General features: G+C 43.6%; 1 protein-coding gene across 2 annotated transcripts in view; it reads right to left on the minus strand.

Moving 5' to 3' along the window:
• Positions 1-19,678, minus strand: part of LOC118358882 (myomegalin-like) — a 140,708-nt gene that overhangs the window by 79,600 nt on the left and 41,430 nt on the right. For both annotated transcript variants that reach the window (XM_052480141.1, XM_052480142.1), the window contains exons 4-5: positions 17,592-17,702; positions 4,327-4,403 (exon numbers count right to left, since the gene is read on the minus strand). In XM_052480141.1, coding sequence (XP_052336101.1) covers positions 4,327-4,403; positions 17,592-17,702 — 188 coding nt within the window. The remainder of the gene's footprint in view (positions 1-4,326; positions 4,404-17,591; positions 17,703-19,678) is intronic.

Consider the following 19,678-nt stretch of genomic DNA (forward strand, 5'->3'; position numbering starts at 1 on the left):
GTATCAACCCCGACAAAAATGTCAATTAATTATAATTCCCACGTAATAATTCCCATTTCCTGATGCTGTAGGGTTACACTGTAGCAAACGGGCTCAAATTAAGGTCCTACATATGTAGATAGTTGTGTTACATTATTTTTCTTGTGTCAAGTCGTGTTACATTATTACTCGAGAACAACAAACAGAAGAGCTAGTACATTACATTTCACTCATTTAGCAGTTGCTCTTATCCAGAGTGACTTACAGTTTATCTTAAGATAACTACTTTATTGGGGGGAAATGTACTTACTACGACTGATATGTGGTTGTCAGCAAGGTCAGTGCTAGTAGGGGGGCGCCATGGGGTTTAGTGCAAGTAAAAGAAAACATCCATTAAGCCGTACCAATGAAGGAATGACTGTTTTACAATGAGTAAGTCTAGAAAGGTGATGAAAGTGGGAAAGTTCTACTTTAAGGTGAGAGTGTGATGTTCGGAGAGGGGTTGATTGGAGAGGGTATACAGCAGGGGTAGGCAACTAGGGCAGATTTTTGTCGGAGCGGATGGTCGGGGCCCAACATAATTAGAATAATTTCTACACTTCAAATTGACCACAACTGAACCTCAATTTAAGCCAGTTTGTTACAGCAGGAAAATAGTCCTGCAGCAACAGGAAAATGTACAGTGCATTTGGAAAGTATTCAGACCCCTCTATTTTTTCCACATTTTGTTACGTTACAGGCTTTTTCAAAAAAAAATCTAATCTTTCAATACACAATAAGCTACAATAACAAAGCAAAAACAGGTTTTTATAAATGCTTGCAAATGTATTAAAAATGAAAAACTGAAATATCACATTTACAAAAGTATTCAGACCCTTTACTCAGAACTTTGTTGAAGCACCTTTGGCAGCGATTAGAGCCTAGAGTCTTGGGTATGACGCTACAAGCTTGGAACACCTGTATTTGGGGAGTTTCTCCCATTCTTATCTGTAGATCCTCTCAAGCTCTTTCAAGTTGGATAGGGAGCGTCTCTGCACAGCTATTTTCAGGTCTCTCCAGAGATGTTCAATCGGGTTCAAGTCCGGGCTCTGGCTGGGCCACTCAAGGACATTCAAAGACTTGTCCCGAAGCCAGTCCTGCATTGTCTTGGCTGTGTGCTTAGGGTCGTTGTCCTGTGGGAAGGTGAGCCTTCGCCCCAGACTGAGGTCCTGAGAGCTCTGGAGCAGGTTTTCATCAAGGATCTCTCTGTACTTTGCTCCCTTCATCTTTCCCTCGATCCTGACTTGTCTCCCAGTCCCTACCGCTGAAAAACATCTCCACAGCATGATGCTGCCACCACCATGCTTCATCTTAGGGGTGGTGTCAGGTTTCCACCAGATATGAGGCTTGGTATTCAGGCCAAAGAGTTCAATCTTGGTTTGATAAGACCAGATAATCTTTTTCTCATGGTCTGAGAGTCCTTTAGGTGCCTTTTGGCAAACTCCAAGAGGGCTGTCATGTGTCTTTTACTGAAAAGTGGCTTCCGTGTGGCCACTCCACCATAAAGGCCTAATTGGTAGAGTGCTGCAGAGATGGTTGTCCTTCTGGAAGGTTCTCCCATCTTCACAGAGGAACTCTGGAGCTCTGTCAGAGAATCCATCGGGTTCTTGGTCACCTCCCTTCCCCAGATCTGTGCTTCGACACAATTCTGTCTCGGAGCTCTACGGACAATTCCTTCGACCTCATGGATTGGTTTTTGCTCCGACATGCACTGTCAACTGTGGGACCTTATATAGACAGGTGTGTGCCTTTCCAAACAATTTCCAATCGATTGGATTTACCACAGGTGGACTCCAATCAAGTTGTAGAAACATCTCAAGAATGATCACTGTTAACAGGATGCACCTGAGCTCAATTTCGAGTCTCAAAGCAAAGGGTCTGAATACTTACAGTACCAGTCAAAAGTTTAGACACACCTACTCATTCAAGGGTTTTTCTTTATTTTTACTATTTTCTAAATTGTAGAATAATAGTGAATACATCAAAACTATGAAAGAACATATATGGAATCATGTAGTAACCCAAACAATTGTTAAACAAATCAAAATACAGTTTATATTTGCCTTGATGACAGCTTTGCACACTCTTGGCATTCTCTCAACCAGCTTCATGAGGTAGTCACCTGGAATGCATTTCAATTAACAAAATATATTTTATATTCTTCAAATTAGCCACCCTTTGCCTTGATGACAGCACACTCTTTACTGGTACTGTATTTAAATAAGGTAAAAAATATGTATTTTTTTATGTGCAAAAATTATTATTTTTTTTTAATGTTTTTCTCTTTGTCATTAAGTGTGTACAGTCGTGGCCAAAAGTTTTGAGAATGACACAAATATTCATTTCCACAAAGTTTGCTGCTTCAATATCTTTAGATATTCAATATCTTTAGATATTGTTGTCAGATGTTACTTTGGAATATTGAAGTATAATTACAAGAATTTCATAAGTGTCAATGGCTTTTATTGACAATTACATGAGGTTGATGCAAAGAGTCAATATTTTCAGTGACCCTTTATTTCAATCTGCCCTGGTATGCTGTCAATTAACTTCTGGGCCACATCCTGACTGATGGCAGCCCATTCTTGCATAATCAATGCTTGGAGTTTGTCAGAATTTGTGGGTTTTTGTTTGTCCACCCGCCTCTTCAGGATTGACCACAAGTTCTCAATGGGATTAAGGTCTGGGGAGGTTCCTGGCCATGCCTTATGGCAAGGTGCTCCATCATGCTGGAAAAGGCATTGTTCGTCACCAAACTGTTCCTGGATGGTTGGGAGAAGTTGTTCACGGAGGATGTGTTGGTACCATTCTTTATTCATGGCTGTGTTCTTAGGCAAAATTGTGAGTGAGCCCACTCCCTTGGCTGAGAAGCAACCCCACACATGTATGGTCTCAGGATGCTTTACTGTTGGCATGATACAGGACTGATGGTAGCGCTAACCTTGTCTTTTTTCTGAGAAAATGACTTTACCCCGGGCCTCAGCAGTCCAATCCCTATACCTTTTGCAAAATATCAGTCTGTCCCTGATGTTTTTCCTGGAGAGAAGTGGCTTCTTTGCTGCCCTTCTTGACACCAGGCCATCCTCCAAAAGTCTTCGCCTCACTGTGCGTGCAGATGCACTCACACCTGCCTGCTGCCATTCCTGAGCAAGCTCTGTACTGGTGGTGCCCCGATCCCGCAGCTGAATCAACTTTAGGAGACGGTCCTGGCGCTTGCTGGACTTTCTTGGGCTCCCTGACAGCAATATCCTTGCATGTGAAGCCCTTTTTTGTGCAAAGCAATGATGAAGACACATGTTTCCTTGCAGCTAACCATGGATGACAGAGAAAGAACAATGATTCCAATCACCACCCTCCTTTTGACGCTTCCAGTCAGTTATTCGAACAATCAGCATGACAGAGTGATCTCCAGCCTTGTCCTCGTCAACACTCACACCTGTGTTAACGAGAGAATCCCTGACATGAATTCAGCTGGTCCTTTTGTGGAAGGGCTGAAATGGAGTGGAAATGTTTTTTGGGGGGATTCAGTTCATTAGCATGGCAAAGAGGGACTTTACAATTAATTGCAATTCATCTGATCACTCTTCATAACATTCTGGAGTATATGCAAATTACCATCATACAAACTGAGGCAGCAGACTTTATGAAAATTAATATTTGTGTCATTCTCAAAACTTTTGGCCACGACTGTAGATTGATGAGGACATTTTTTTATTGAATCAATTTTAGAATAATGGTGTAACGTAACAAAATGTGAAAAAAGTCAAGGGGTCTGAATACTTTCTGAATGCACTGTTAAATATTATGTGGATTATAATTAATGGCATTTTTGTGAATAGGTTGATACATTATAGGTTTATACATTTTTCATTAGGACAAATCAAGTCTGACATGTTAAAGTGAAAATTAGAAGCATTCTAAACCTTGAATACACTACAAGTTTGCATTTCATACTCAGCAACAAAATAGTGATCAAATTAGGATCCTACATCTGTAACTTGATTACATTGAGACACAATCACATTTATTTTTATTCATGAGAATACTTGGAAACAGATTTCCTAAATTACATTTTTAGCTGAATTCCTGATGATTTTACAGTCTTTTATTTTTTACCACAAACTTCTTCTTTTTTTTTAATCACTTGCGGGCTGTTGCCGACCCCTGGTATACAGTACAGAAGGTCTGTAAAGGGGGTATGAGAACTTAGTCTGAATATAGAGATAAACTGTGAAGTGAGTAGGCTGTATTGTGGTATTTGTCTGTGCAAGGACACTGTGACAATACACGCCATGGTAGTGTACTCACGGGGCCTTGTCCAGAATCTCCTGTTTCTCCTGGAGCTCCTGCTTCAAGCTCTCCACCTCTACCTTCAATTCAATGTTCTGCATAAAAACAAAAGGTAACGTCACACCACAGATTAATAATATGTAACATAGAAACGTTTTGCTGTGCATGTTCATTAGATGCATGTTCAATTTAATAATAATGATAATAATGTAACTGTAAATGATGTGTATGAGGCATGAATTGACTCAGATAAGCTTCATAATACAGTATGCAAAATGAGTGTCTCCCCAAGTACACGTGCCGACCCATATCTGTGGGATTTGAGAGTGAAGCAGGTTTCTAAATAGAAGAGAGGGATATGAGCACTAGTTCTCCCCAACCCCCAATCCACCCCCTTCAGCAATCGCCATCACACTGCACACTGCCCTATCCCATCTGGACAAGAGGAATACCTATGTAAGAATGCTGTTCATCACAGTGCCCTCCAAGGTCATCATTAAGCTCGCAACCCTGGATCTGAACCCCGCCCTGTGCAACTGGGTCCTGGACTTCCTGACAGGCCGCCCCCAGGTGATGAAGGTAGGAAACAACACCTCCACTTCTCTGATCCTCAGCACAAGGGCCTCACAAGGGTGCGTGCTTAGCACCCTCCTGTACTCCCTGCTCACCCATGACTGTGTGGCCACGCACGCCTCCAACTCAATCATCAAGTTTGCAGATGACACAACATAGTAGGCCTGATTACCAACAATGACGAGACAGCCTACAGGGAGGGGGTGAGGGCCCTGGGAGTGTGGTGTACAAAGCACTCTGTGAATGCCGTAGGGTCCCATGCCTTATAATGCCAGAAAGCCCCATCTGTCTGCTCTCCTTTCCACTCTCTAACTGGAGCTGACAAGAAGTGTAAGGTTTCAGACCCCGCATTTCCATAGGGAGTGACGTGTCACATCTTCTGGCCTATCCAGACAAATAATCGATTACCTCTTCCTCTGAGCGAGTGAGCCCGGCTTGAAAGCCGACAAATGAACGGTGACATTCTAGCCTCTAGAGAGTCCAGCTATTGTGAATTACTGATTGGATTCTCAAAATGACTGACAGCTCTCCCTGTCAGTCATCTAGTGTATATATAGTAAATAATTGGCGAGCACATAGTAGGCTTCGTGGCTTGCTAGGCCGTTGAGGATGGGGATAGATAGTAAGTAGCCTTGCATGAGCCGGAACATCTCAAAAGGCAAGGTGCCTATCTTCTGTTTCTATAGCGTGAGGCAGCTTGATATGTAAGTACACCTCCTGGACAGGACGCTAGTCTATCGCAGGGCCTTAACTCCAATCTATCTCCTTAAAGCTGCACTACGCAGAAATCGCTTCGCCATTTCCTGGTTGCTAAAATTGTAATAGTTTGCCTTATTTCAGATTATGTGACAAAACAAGCAAATATAGTGTAGGGAATCATTGTACCATCTAAACCGCTGTGAAATATATTTTGCATAAACAAAAATATTGTATTTTCAGCTGTTTGAAGCTGGTGTACAAAACTGACTATGAAAGAAATTCAAATCAAATCAAATTTTATTTGTCACATACACATGGTTAGCAGATGTTAATGCGAGTGTAGCGAAATGCTTGTGCTTCTAGTTCCGACAATGCAGTAATAACCAACGAGTAATCTAACAAACAATTCCAAAACTACTGTCTTATACACAGTGTAAGGGGATAAAGAATATGTACATAAAGATATATGAATGAGTGATGGTACAGAGCAGCATAGGCAAGATACAGTAGATGGTATCGAGTACAGTATATACATATGAGATGAGTATGTAAACAAAGTGGCATAGTTAAAGTGGCTAGTGATACATGTATTACATAAGGATGCAGTAGATGATATAGAGTACAGTATATACGTATGCATATGGGATGAATAATGTAGGGTATGTAAACATTATATTAGGTAGCATTGCTTAAAGTGGCTAGTGATATATTTTACATCATTTCCCATCAATTCCCATTATTAAAGTGGCTGGAGTTGAGTCAGTGTCAGTGTCAGTGTGTTGGCAGCAGCCACTCAATGTTAGTGGTGGCTGTTTAACAGTCTGATGGCCTTGAGATAGAAGCTGTTTTTCAGTCTCTCGGTCCCAGCTTTGATGCACCTGTACTGACCTCGCCTACTGGATGATAGCGGGGTGAACAGGCAGTGGCTCGGGTGGTTGTTGTCCTTGATGATCTTTATGGCCTTCCTGTAGCATCGGGTGGTGTAGGTGTCCTGGAGGGCAGATAGTTTGCCCCCGGTGATGCGTTGTGCAGACCTCACTACCCTCTGGAGAGCCTTACGGTTGTGGGCTGAGCAGTTGCCGTACCAGGCGGTGATGCAGCCCGCCAGGATGCTCTCGATTGTGCATCTGTAGAAGTTTGTGAGTGCTTTTGGTGACAAGCCGGATTTCTTCAGCCTCCTGAGGTTGAAGAGGCGCTGCTGCGCCTTCTTCACGATGCTGTCTGTGTGAGTGGACCAATTCAGTTTGTCTGTGATGTGTATGCCGAGGAACTTAAAACTTGCTACCCTCTCCACTACTGTTCCATCGATGTGGATAGGGGGGTGTTCCCTCTGCTGTTTCCTGAAGTCCACAATCATCTCCTTTGTTTTGTTGACGTTGAGTGTGAGGTTATTTTCCTGACACCACACTCCGAGGGCCCTCACCTCCTCCCTGTAGGCCGTGTCGTCGTTGTTGGTAATCAAGCCTACCACTGTTGTGTCGTCCGCAAACTTGATGATTGAGTTGGAGGTGTGCGTGGCCACGCAGTCGTGGGTGAACAGGGAGTACAGGAGAGGGCTCAGAACACACCCTTGTGGGGCCCCAGTGTTGAGGATCAGCGGGGTGGAGATGTTGTTGCCTACCCTCACCACCTGGGGGCGGCCCGTCAGGAAGTCCAGTACCCAGTTGCACAGGGCGGGGTCGAGACCCAGGGTCTCGAGCTTGATAACGAGCTTGGAGGGTACTATGGTGTTGAATGCCGAGCTGTAGTCGATGAACAGCATTCTCACATAGGTATTCCTCTTGTCCAGATGGGTTAGGGCAGTGTGCAGTGTGGTTGAGATTGCATCGTCTGTGGACCTATTTGGCCGGTAAGCAAATTGGAGTGGGTTTAGGGTGTCAGGTAGGGTGGAGGTGATATGGTCCTTGACTAGTCTCTCAAAGCACTTCATGATGACGGAAGTGAGTGCTACGGGGCGGTAGTCGGTTAGCTCAGTTACCTTAGCTTTCATGGGAACAGGAACAATGGTGGCCCTCTTGAAGCATGTGGGAACAGCAGACTGGTATAGGGATTGATTGAATATGTTCGTAAACACACCGGCCAGCTGGTCTGCGCATGCTCTGAGGGCGCGGCTGGGGATGCCGTCTGGGCCCGCAGCCTTGCGAGGGTTAACACGTTTAAATGTCTTACTCACCTCGGCTGCAGTGAAGGAGAGTCCGCATGTTTTCGTTGCAGGCCTTGTCAGTGGCACTGTATTGTCCTCAAAGCGGGCAAAAAAGTTATTTAGTCTGCCTGGGAGCAAGACATCCTGGTCCGTGACTGGGCTGGTTTTCTTCTTGTCGTCCGTGATTGACTGTAGACCCTGCCACATACCTCGTGTCTGAGCCGTTGAATTGAGATTCTACTTTGTCTCTGTACTGACACTTAGCTTGTTTGATAGCCTTGCGGAGGGAATAGCTGCACTGTTTATATTCGGACATGTTACCAGACACCTTGCCCTGATTAAAAGCAGTGGTTCGCGCTTTCAGTTTCCCGCGAATGCTGCCATCAATCCACAGTTTCTGGTTAGGGAATGTTTTAATCGTTGCTATGGGAACGACATCTTCAACGCACGTTCTAATGAACTCGCACACCGAATCAGCGTATTCGTCAATGTTGTTATCTGACGCAATACGAAACCTATCTCAGTCCACGTGATGGAAGCAGTCTTGGAGTGTGGAGTCAGCTTGGTCGGACCAGCGTTGGACAGACCTCAGCGTGGGAGCTTCTTTTTTTAGTTTCTGTCTGTAGGCAGGGATCAACCAAATGGAGTCGTGGTCAGCTTTTCCGAAAGGAGGGCGGGGCAGGGCCTTATATGCGTCGCGGAAGTTAGAGTAACAATGATCTAAGGTTTTTCCACCCCTGGTTGCGCAATCAATATGCTGATCAAATTTAGGGAGTCTTGTTTTCAGATTAGCCTTGTTACAATGAATTAGCCAGCTACAATGAATGCAGCCTCCGGATAAATGGATTCCAGTTTGCAAAGAGTCAAATAAAGTTCGTTCAGAGCCATCGATGTGTCTGCTTGGGGGGGATATATACGGCTGTGATTATAATCAAAGAGAATTCTCTTGGTAGATAATGTGGTCGACATTTGATTGTGAGGAATTCTAAATCAGGTTAACAGAAGGATTTGAGTTCCTGTATGTTTCTTTCATCACACCATGTCTCGTTAGCCATAAGGCATACGCCCCCGCCCCTCTTCTTACCAGAAAGATGTTTGTTTCTGTCGGCACGATGCGTGGAGAAACCCGCTGGCTGCACCGCCTCCGATAGAGTCTCTCCAGTGAGCCATGTTTCCGTGAAGCAAAGAACGTTACAGTCTCTGATGTCCCTCTGGAATGCTACCCTCGCTCGGATTTCATCAACCTTGTTGTCAAGAGACTGGACATTGGCGAGAAGAATGCTAGGGAGTGGTGCACGATGTGCCCGTCTCCGGAGTCTGACCAGAAGACCGCCTCGTTTCCCTCTTTTACGGAGTCGTTTTTTTGGGTCGCCGCATGGGATCCATTCCGTTGTCCTGGTTGAAAGGCAGAACACAGGGTCCGCGTCGCGAAAATCATATTCATGGTCGTACTGATGGTGAGTTGACGCTGATCTTATAGTCTTGTAGTTCTTCTCAGCTGTATGTAATGAAACCTAAGATGACCTGGGGTACTAATGTAAGAAATAACACGTAAAAAAAACAAAAAACTGCATAGTTTCCTAGGAACGCGAAGCGAGGCGGCCATCTCTGTCGGCGCCGGAGAAAACATAGAACATTGAGCACATAGAACAGATCTACAGATTCTTAGACTTGCTTTCAATGAGAATGACAGATCTTTAACTCACGTTTATATGTGAATTTGGTCAGGTCGCCCAAAAAGTGACATATTGCACCTTTAATGCTGAGTGTCATGCAGAGACACATCGGTCCCATTTCTAAAGTCTTTGGCATGACTCGGCTAGGGATCGACCTCACAACCTTCAAATCTCAGAGATACTGGTTCAGGGGACGTAGGCCTTTTCATCAGAGACAAACTGCATTTGGATTATCAGTGTGAGATTATTGATGACTCAGTGGATGGCATCCTATGGGTTAAACTAACAGCTAAACAACATCTCCAGTCAAACCATGTCTTCAGGGCGTCAGGTACCCTAGTGGTTAAGAGTGTTGGGCTCGTAACCGAAAGGTCGCTGGTTCGAATCCCCGAGTCGACTAGCAGAAAAATCTGTCAATGTGCAAGGCACTTAACCCTAGTTGTTCCTCTAAATTCCTCTGGGTGATAGTGTCTGATAAATTTACTCTGCCATGTATACAGGTATGAGAGGTTGGGTGATTGTTTTCTGTGCTGAGGCTATATTGAGGGGGTGGACTAATTGGAGAACGGAACGTGGTGGATTACTCACACAACTCTCACGGAGAGTTCCTGATTAGTGCAAACGGTTGCATTTTAAAAGGAAGGAATTACAGCAACAATGACTTAACATGTGTATCATCAAAGGGGCTATCTGTTGAGGATTATATACTGGTCCCCCATGAGAATTTAGACTGGTTCAGTGACTTTGCTGTGATTATGAACAGGGACCTCTTCACCCAGGCAGCCTGTGTTTCTGCCATTGATCCATCAAGAGTGATCCGGACCATTCGTGTCCCACATGCTCAATGGCTCTCCCAGTTCCAGCATTCACCCCCCCCCCCCCTTCCCACTGTCCAATGAGACATGGAAGGTTCTACCATCACCAAATTCAATCTGTCCAGTATTCCAGAGCATTTTATGACAGGTAATGTATGTGAAGCAGCATTGAATGACTGTGTTGCCCAGCTGGAGGCCACAGTTGCTAATCAGCAGACTGTGGACTCTGTCTAGACTCCATTCTGTGATACAGTAAAGCAGGAGATGGGGGACCAGATCCCCCACAGGGACATTGAGATTAAGCCTGGCAGGTCTAATAAGAGAAGGTAAAAATAAAATAAAAAGCCTAGTGGTCAGATGAGCTCACCTTACTGTGGAAATGGAGAACAACAGGAGAACATTCAAGAACTAGAGACATCTGACCCAAAGGCTTTTTGGCAACATGTTAACAAACTTGGTGTGGCTGGTGAACGCCGACAGTTAATCCCCTGGGAAGTCCTAGGGCTCAAAAGAAATGTTCAATCATGAGCACACTAGACTAGTACTAGACATAGAAATAGACTAGAAATAAATACAGAACTGACTTTGCCAGTCTGTTCCAAACAGCCCATCACAGTACAACAAAGCCCCAGGACAGTGTTAGTGGCTCAAGGCACATGGTCTCTTTTTTAAATGAGCCAATTAGTGAGTCTGCTAAGAATAGTAAAGCATACGGCTATGATGGGTTACCTGTTGAAGTTATGAAAAATTGTAAGGCCAGAACTGTACAAGCTCTTTGGTTATTGCTTTGTTCTGGACATGTGGAAATACGGAGTCATCAACCCTACGCCCAAGTCAAGGGACAAAAGGGTCCCCCATGAACTGCTGTGTATAAACTATTTTGTTGTGTTCTGTTGAACTGCATTTCTTACTGAGCTAAAACCAACAATATCGGAGCAGATGAGCTAAATGTTTTCAGAACAAAACAAAGCTGCCCGGACCACATCCCCACCTTCAACCACAAACATAGATTCAAGGGAGGGAGAAAAAAAAATCCACCATCTGTTCTTTCATAGATCTGAACCTGAAGATGAGCTTCAATATATTTGAAAAAAAAAAGTTTTTTTAACTGGTGTGAACAATCAAAGCTGAATATCAATGTAGACAAAACTAAGGTAGTTCACTATAGGAGTTCAGCAGTGCCTCATTTACTTAAGTTTCTCCTGTGGTCCTGACATATTATTAGATGTTGTCAGCGAGTACAAGTATTTGGGATTGATGATTATTAATGAGTTTTGGGATTACAATGTGTATGTTAACCCTTTATCGTGGGCCTATATGGATATGGCTAAATTGAAATGTTTTTTTTTTTTTTACATAAGAAATATGAAAAAAACATTTTGAAGATTATGGGAAAATGATTAGACCAGAGTTGAGGACACGGCAGATCACAAGACTGAATCTAAACATTAACCGCACATTTCGGCGCATTTTCTTTTGTTAACCAATTCAAAACAATATCTGGATACATTTAGTAACATGATATGAATATTCCTGGAAAGTGTGGCGCAGATGCAACATGAGACAAAACAATTACAAGGGTTTGAGTAAGAGGACTAACTAATGTCTCCAAGTGGCCACACACCTCTCCAAAGTGTGCCCAGTACCTAAATCATTTCAGTGCACTTTTATGACTCAAAGACGTGTCTTCAACTATAAGATTATTTTTTTTTGAGCTCTCCTAGCGGTGGCGTTGAGGAACTAGAGAAAACACACTTACTGTTGTTGTTTTACGCAATCCAAAAATCGTGCCGTTACAAAAATCACTATCTGGGCAGGTGGGCATCAATTGAAAGTTCGATCTATTGCCTACATGACTAGCTAAATGATAAAATAAGATCTTATAGTGGAAGGATTTCACAGGGCAATTTAGAGAAACGGGTCGTAATTTTAGTGCCCATAGAAAGGAGTCATCAAATCAAATTGTATTTGTCACATGCGCCAAATACAACAGGTGTAGTAGACCTTACAATGAAACGCTTACTTTACAAGCCCTTAACCAACAATGCAGTTTTAAGAAGAGAAAAAAAGTGTTCAAGTATTTACTAGAATAAACTGAAGTAAAAAAAAAAACTGTTTAATAAAAATAACAAATAATTAAGGAGCAACAATGAAATAACAGTAGCGAGGCTATATACAGGGGGTACCGGTACAGAGTCAATGTGCGGGGGCACCAGTTAGTCAAGGTAATTGAGGTAATATGTACATGTACACGACCAGTCAAAAGTTTCAGAACATCTACTCATTCAAGGGTTTATCTTTATTTTTTTTTACTATTTTCTACATTGTAAAATAATAGTGAAGACATCAACACTATGAAATAACACATATGGAATCACGTAGTAACCAAAAATGTGTATATTTTATATTTGAGATTCTTCAAATAGCCACCCTTTGCCTTGATGACAGCTTTGCACACTCTTGGCACTAATGGAATTGGAGAGGATGAGAGTGGTGGAAAGCTTTTGCTGGATTGCTACCCGTGTGGGTGTGGAAGGTAATGAGGAGTCTGATGTGGTGGCTAAGAGTACAGTGAGGAGAGAGCTGGTAGATATTCAGGTCCCGCTGGGCCGCAAGGAAGCCAAGTCCTTGATCCGGGCAAAAGGGCTCGATCTTTGGCAAAGGGAGTGGGATGCAATTTTAATCACATGCACCGGTCAGTTAAGGAAAAAGGGTTGAGAGTCTGGGATGTAGGAGAGAGGAAATTGGGTGGAGTAGACTATGGTTTGGGCACACAGGTTTGAATGCCACATTGTGGATGATAGGGAGACATGAAACAGGTCTGTGTGATGAGTGTTTAGTGGAGGAAACGTGTTGATATTTTGTGAACTGTATGGCGTAGATGGGGAGATTGTGTGAAAGGGTTAGAGAGGCTGGACAGGGATGGGGTGGTGTCGTGGGGAGGAAAGGGAAGGGAAGTAGTGTCTAGGGCTCTATTTCACTTCCTTAAGAGGAACATGAAGGTAGGCCGTGACTGGCCTCACAATTTAGTACAGCAGGTGGAAGTGTACGCACCTTAAAAGTTGGGTGCGATCCACCAACCCAATCTCAGAAGGAAGAAGACAGACTTCTGGAGTCATGACGGTTTCCGGGAATGGAGGACTATGGGAAGTGGATGGACGCGAACGAATGGCAGAAGCAGATGGTGAACAAAAATTCTGATGGCGGTGGAAACAAGGACGAATGGACTATCGTATCTGGTAGGAGTACAATTTATAGAAAACAGATATATATACCTTGGTGAATCCATCAAAACATTTTTGAAGAACTCTTTAAGTAAAGTGAAATTGGTAGTGCTGAGTGATTAGTGCTTACAGCTAATCTAATGCAATTCTATACATTATTCCATAGGGTGGAGAGAAATGTTTGCAGTTTTTAATATGATATCTGAGTGACCAATTCAACCGTGATTACTACAAATTTAGATAGCTGGCTAGACTAACTTAACAATCAAAGAAATGTTAGCTGACATGGGCTAATTGATTTACTGTCAGTGACTGACGTAACAAGATAAAAATAAAAAAAACTGCTGATGCACAACCACATTTCGAAATTGCACCTTGTGTATTCCTCTACTCTAACAGTAAGAGTTCATAGTGGGGAAATTGATCCGCGGATCTACAAAAAGGGGGGGAGGGGGCACCAGTTGTCCCTGATCTACGGGGAAGGGCACCTGTCAAGGTTGTCATTTAAGGAGTTCCGATAGAAGTCGCCATTGCTCTGTTAAAGAACACGGCCGGAGTGGTCGATGTGATAAAAGGCATGAAGGAGAGGAGTTTGTCTGTTCTTGTGTTGTTGTTTTTTTTATGTGGAGTCTCTCCCTATCAGTGTGCAGCTGGGATGCGTACACTGCCCTATCAAAGTGTCTATATACAGGCCTTTACAATGTATTGTCTGTCGAAGTGAGAAGCCAAGGTGTGGGATATGTGGGGGGGAAACCACCATGAAGGTGAATGTGTAGCAGAAGAAAATGGCGAAGGAGCAAAGTGCTGTAACCCTAGTGGAGACCATGAAGTGTAGTCCTTGGAATGCCCGACTAGGGTGAAAGAGACTGAGATTGCCAAAATCGGAGCAGTTCAGAGAGTCTCCCATGTGGAAGCTGTCAAAAGGGTAGAAAGATTGAGTATCTCTGAATGTCCAATGGTAGTGAATGCCTGTGGGCCTACACATGAGTACTCAGCATGAGTACTGCTAACAGGATCCAGAAATGCTTGATGTAAAGAAGGTGGTTTTTGTCTCTTTTATAGCAATGGTGGTACATGGTACTGCTCAAATTGAAACTAAGAAAAATGAACATAATTGTTTCTGCAGCTAAATGATATCAGGGATTAAAAGATTTCACATCTGAAGAGCTCCTTGGAGTACTGTCTCGAGCGGTCCCAGGCTCTCAGGCCCCAGAGCCTGATTAGGAAAGTTGGAATTATAGAATGACTGAAGAAGTGGGAAGATTTTACTAGATAATTCATTTTTGTGGATTCAATTTTATTTGACCCCTTCCTCTAACGTTTGTTTGCGGACCGGCATGATACCATAGAAGAAGAAGAAGACTGACTTGCGCGTTAGGTAGTGATAGGATACCGAGGTTTTCTAAAGCCTTTGGGGATTTCACCAAATTGAGCCAAAAAAAATTGTTATTTACTCAGAGCTTTTAACTCAATGCACATTAGTGACATCTGCTGTTCAGCAATGAAAAGCAGCGTTGTATGGTTATATATACATACAGACAGGGCTGTGTGATTGACAGGTTCTGTTAACATTCAGAGACAGGTCTGAGACCTGCTGTCAGATGTAGTTATCATCATATGCTGGGACCTGCAGCATAAACAATCAACAGGAAGAGAGCTACGAACTACAGTGTGTACTGCAAACTACCATAGAAGATACTTGGGCCTGGGATTTTACTGTTAATCATGATTACAGTATTCATTCATTCATTCAACGACGTGACTAGCATGACCCCATCATCTAGAGTTAAAAAGCCTATGCATTTCTAGTACAGTTGTAGTTGGAAATGTATATACACCTTAGCCAAATACATTTTAACTCAGTTTTAGGTCAGTTAGGATCACCACTTTATTTTAAGAATGTGAAATGTCAGAATAATAGTAGAGAAAATGATTCATTTCAGCTTTATTTCTTTCATCACATTCCCAGTGGGTCGGAAGTTTACATACACTCAATTAGTATTTGGTAGCATTGCCTTAAAATTGATTAACTTGGGTCAAACGTTTTGGGTAGCCTTCCACAAGCTTCCCACAATAAGTTGGGTGAATTTTGGCCCATTCCTCCTGACAGAGATGGTGAAACTGAGTCAGATTTGTTGGCCTCCTTGCTCGCACACACTTTTTCAGTTCTGCCCACACATTTTCTATAGGATTGAGGTCAGAGCTTTGTGATGGCCACTCCAATACCTTGACTTTGTTGTCCTTAAACCATTTTGCCACAACTTTGGAAGTATGCTTGGGGTCATTGGCCATTTGGAAGACCGATTTGAGACCAAGCTATAACTTCCTGACTGATGTCTTGAGATGTTGCTTCAATATATCCACATAAATTTCCATCCTCATGATGCCATCTATTTTGTGAAGAGCACCAGTCCCTCCTGCAGCAAAGCACCACCACCACATGACGCTGCCACCCCCTTGTTTCACGGTTGGGATGGTGTTTTTTGGCTTACAAGCCTCCCCCTTTTCCCTCCAAACATAACGATGGTCATTATGGCCAAACAGTTCTATTTTTATTTCATCAGACCAGTTGACATTTCTCCAAAAAGTACAATCTTTGTCCCCATGTGCAGTTGCAAACCGTAGTCTGGCTTTTTTATGGTGGTTATGGAGCAGTGGCTTCTTCCTTGCTGAGCGACTTTTCAGGTTATTTTGATATAGGACTTGTTTTACTTTGGAAATAGATACTTTTGTACCTGTTTCCTCCAGCATCTTCACAAGGTCATTTGCTGTTGTTCTGGGATTTATTTGCACTTTCGCACTAAAGTACGTTCATCTCTAAGAGACAGAACGTGTCTCCTTCCTGCGCAGTATGACGGCTGCGTGGTCCCATGGTGTTTATACTTGCGTACTGTTGTTTGTACAGATGAACATGGTACCTTCGGGCGTTTGGAAATTGCTCCCAAGGATGAACCAGACTTGTGAAGGTCTACAATCTATTTTCTGAGGTCTTGCCTGATTTCTTTAGATTTTCCCATGATGTCAAGCACAGGCACTGAGTTTGAAGGTAGACCTTGAAATACATCCACAGGTACACCTCCAATTGACTCAAATGATGTAAATTAGCCTATCAGAAGCTTCTAAAGCCATCATCATTTTTCATTTTCTGGAATTTTCTAAGCTGTTTAAAGGCACAGTCAACTTAGTGTGTATGTAAACTTGTTGGAAAACTTACTTGTGTCATGCACAAAGTAGATGTCCTAACCGACTTGCCAAAACTATAGTTTTGTTAACAAGACATTTGTGGAGTGGTTGAAAAACAAGTTTTAATGACTCCAACCTAAGTGTATGTAAACTTCCAACTTCAACTGTATGATGAACCTAGAGCATGCAGCAAAGACCAAAACTCTCTCACCCTCTTTCTCTGTCACACACACACACACACACACACACACACACACACACACACACACACACACACACACACACACACACACACACACACACACACACACACACACACACACACACACACACACACACACACACACACACACACACACACAACAGAAGCAGCACATGAAACTGCGACACAGCCAATGAAATTGTAAAATTGCAACAAATGGCCTCCATCCCAATTCCTTTCCCCTGTCCCCTCATGCACCTCTCTCCTCCACCCCTCCGTGTCGCAGTAGGACCCTCTTGTGGACATCATCCCTGCTCCTACCCCCTCTCCCCTGTCCCTCGGTGCCCCAGTGAGACTCATCCTCTTGTGGAAATCGCCACTGCTCCTACCCCCTCTCCCCTGTCCCTCTGTGCCCCAGTGAGACTCATCCTCTTGTGGAATTCGCCACTGCTCCTACCCCCTCTCCCCTGTCCCTCTGTGCCCCAGTGAGACTCATCCTCTTGTGGAAATCGCCACTGCTCCTACCCCCTCTCCCCTGTCCCTCTGTGCCCCAGTGAGACTCATCCTCTTGTGGAAATCGCCACTGCTCCTACCCCCTCTCCCCTGTCCCTCTGTGCCCCAGTGAGACTCATCCTCTTGTGGAAATCGCCACTGCACCTACCCCCTCTCCCCTGTCCCTCAGTGCCCCAGTGAGACTCATCCTCTTGTGGAAATCGCCACTGCACCTACCCCCTCTCCCCTGTCCCTCGGTGCCCCAGTGAGACTCACCCTCTTGTGGACATCGTTACTGCTGTCCTCGTATTTCTGCTGGATCCTCTCCTCAAGGAAGTAGATCCGCAGCTTCAGGCTGAAGTTCTCCTTCTTCAGGTCTTTCAGGTGCTGAGAAATAGTGTGGAAACCGCGGAAACTGTTAGACATGGTGCCATGTTTTTCACAGGCGGCAACAGAGACCCCATTCAGTCCTGAATCCTAAAGCAGCACTGAATAAAAACGTATAAACATAAACAACAATAATTCAAAATCTATCAGTAGAATAGTAGTCGCTGTCTAATCGTAGTTCAACAATTGGGGGGTGGCATGGGCAGTGGGAGGGGGGGGGGGTGTTGATAAAGAGTTGTGTCAGAGTTTATTTTTTAACACTGTGAAGTTATCCCCGGATCTGGGCTGGAAAGTGGCACAGACAGACCACAGACACAAGTGGTGTGCTGCTACTGTAGCTGATAGGGAGAACATACTGTATGCGACTACACTTGGGCAGTAGCCTTCAATTTGATCTGGACCTGTAATGGAAAGAAATAGGTTGCTAAGCTAGTTTGAGATCACATACTGTGTTGATCTAGGAGACAAGTTGACGGTTAGTGCCCTAACCCTCGCTGAGCTAGGCACAACAGCTGCTTCCAAGAACCCCCAACACACCACCTCATACCAGTAGACATACAGGCAGAAAAGGCAAAGCACCTAAACAAGTTGAACTGGAACCATAAATACTGAAACAACTCTGTACGTGCATGTATATCTCCAATGAAGCATATGAGATATGAATATCAACACTTGACAACTACGGAGTGACTACATGCTTTATGACCATAAGGAGGTGCTATAGCTCCACTCTCCTGCTCTGTTCACCTGAGTGAGTGGAAACACTGATATATACAGTACCAGTCAAGAGTTTGGACACACCTACTACCCATTCAATGGCTTTCTTTATTTTGACTATTTTCTACATTGTAGAATAACAGTGAAGACATCAAAACTATGAAATACTACATATGGAACCAAAAAAAGTGTTAAACAAATCAAAATACATTTTATATTTGCCTTGATGACAGCTTTGCACACTCTTGGCATTCTTTCAACCAGCTTCATGAGGTAGTCACCTGGAATACATTTCAATTAACAGGTGTGCCTTGTTAAAAGTTAATTTGTGGAATTTCTTCCTTCTTAATGCGTTTGAGCCAATCAGTTGTGTTGTGACAAGCAAAGAGAAACGACAGTCTGTCATTACTTTAAGACAATACGGCAAATTTCTAAAGTTTCTTCAGGTGCAGTCAGAAAAAAAACATCAAGCGCTATGATGAAACTGGCACTCATGAGGACCGCCACAGGAAAGGAAACCCCAGAGTTACCTCTGCTGCAGTTCACTGCCTCAGAAATCGGCAGTGAAATGCAGATCAAATAAATGCTTCACAGAGTTCAAGTAACAGACACATCTCAACATCAACTGTTCAGAGGAGTGCGTGAATCACGCCTTCATGGTCGAATTGCTGCAAAGAAACCACTACTAAAGGACACCAATAAGAAGAATAGACTTGCTTGGGCCAAGAAACACAAACAATGGACATTAGACAGGTGGAAATCTGTCCTTTGGTCTGATGAGTCCAAATTTGAACATTTTGGTTCAACTGCCGTGTCTGTGTGAGACGCAGAGTAAGTGAACAGATGATCTCCACATGTGTAGTTCCCACTGTGAAGCATGGAGGAGGAGGAGGTGTGATGATGTGGGATTGCTTTTCTGGTGACACTATCAGTGATTTACTTAGAATTCAAGGCACACTTAACCAGCATGGCTACCACAGCATTCTGCAGTGATGTGCCATTCCATCTGGTTTTTAAACAGGACAATGACCCAAAACACACCTCCAGGCTGTGTAAGGGCTATTTGACCAAGAAGTAAGAGTGATGGAGTGCTGCATCAGATGACCTGGCCTCCACAATCACCCGACCTCAACCCAATTGAGATGGTTTGGGATGAGTTAGACCGCAGGGTGAAGGAAAAGCAGCCAACAAGTGCTCAGCAATTGTGGGAACTCCTTCAAGACTGTTGGAAAAGCATTCCTCGTGAAGCTGGTTGAGAG

The sequence above is a fragment of the Oncorhynchus keta genome, chromosome 26 (genome assembly GCF_023373465.1).
Source record: "Oncorhynchus keta strain PuntledgeMale-10-30-2019 chromosome 26, Oket_V2, whole genome shotgun sequence".
Classification (NCBI taxonomy): Eukaryota; Metazoa; Chordata; class Actinopteri; order Salmoniformes; family Salmonidae; genus Oncorhynchus; species Oncorhynchus keta.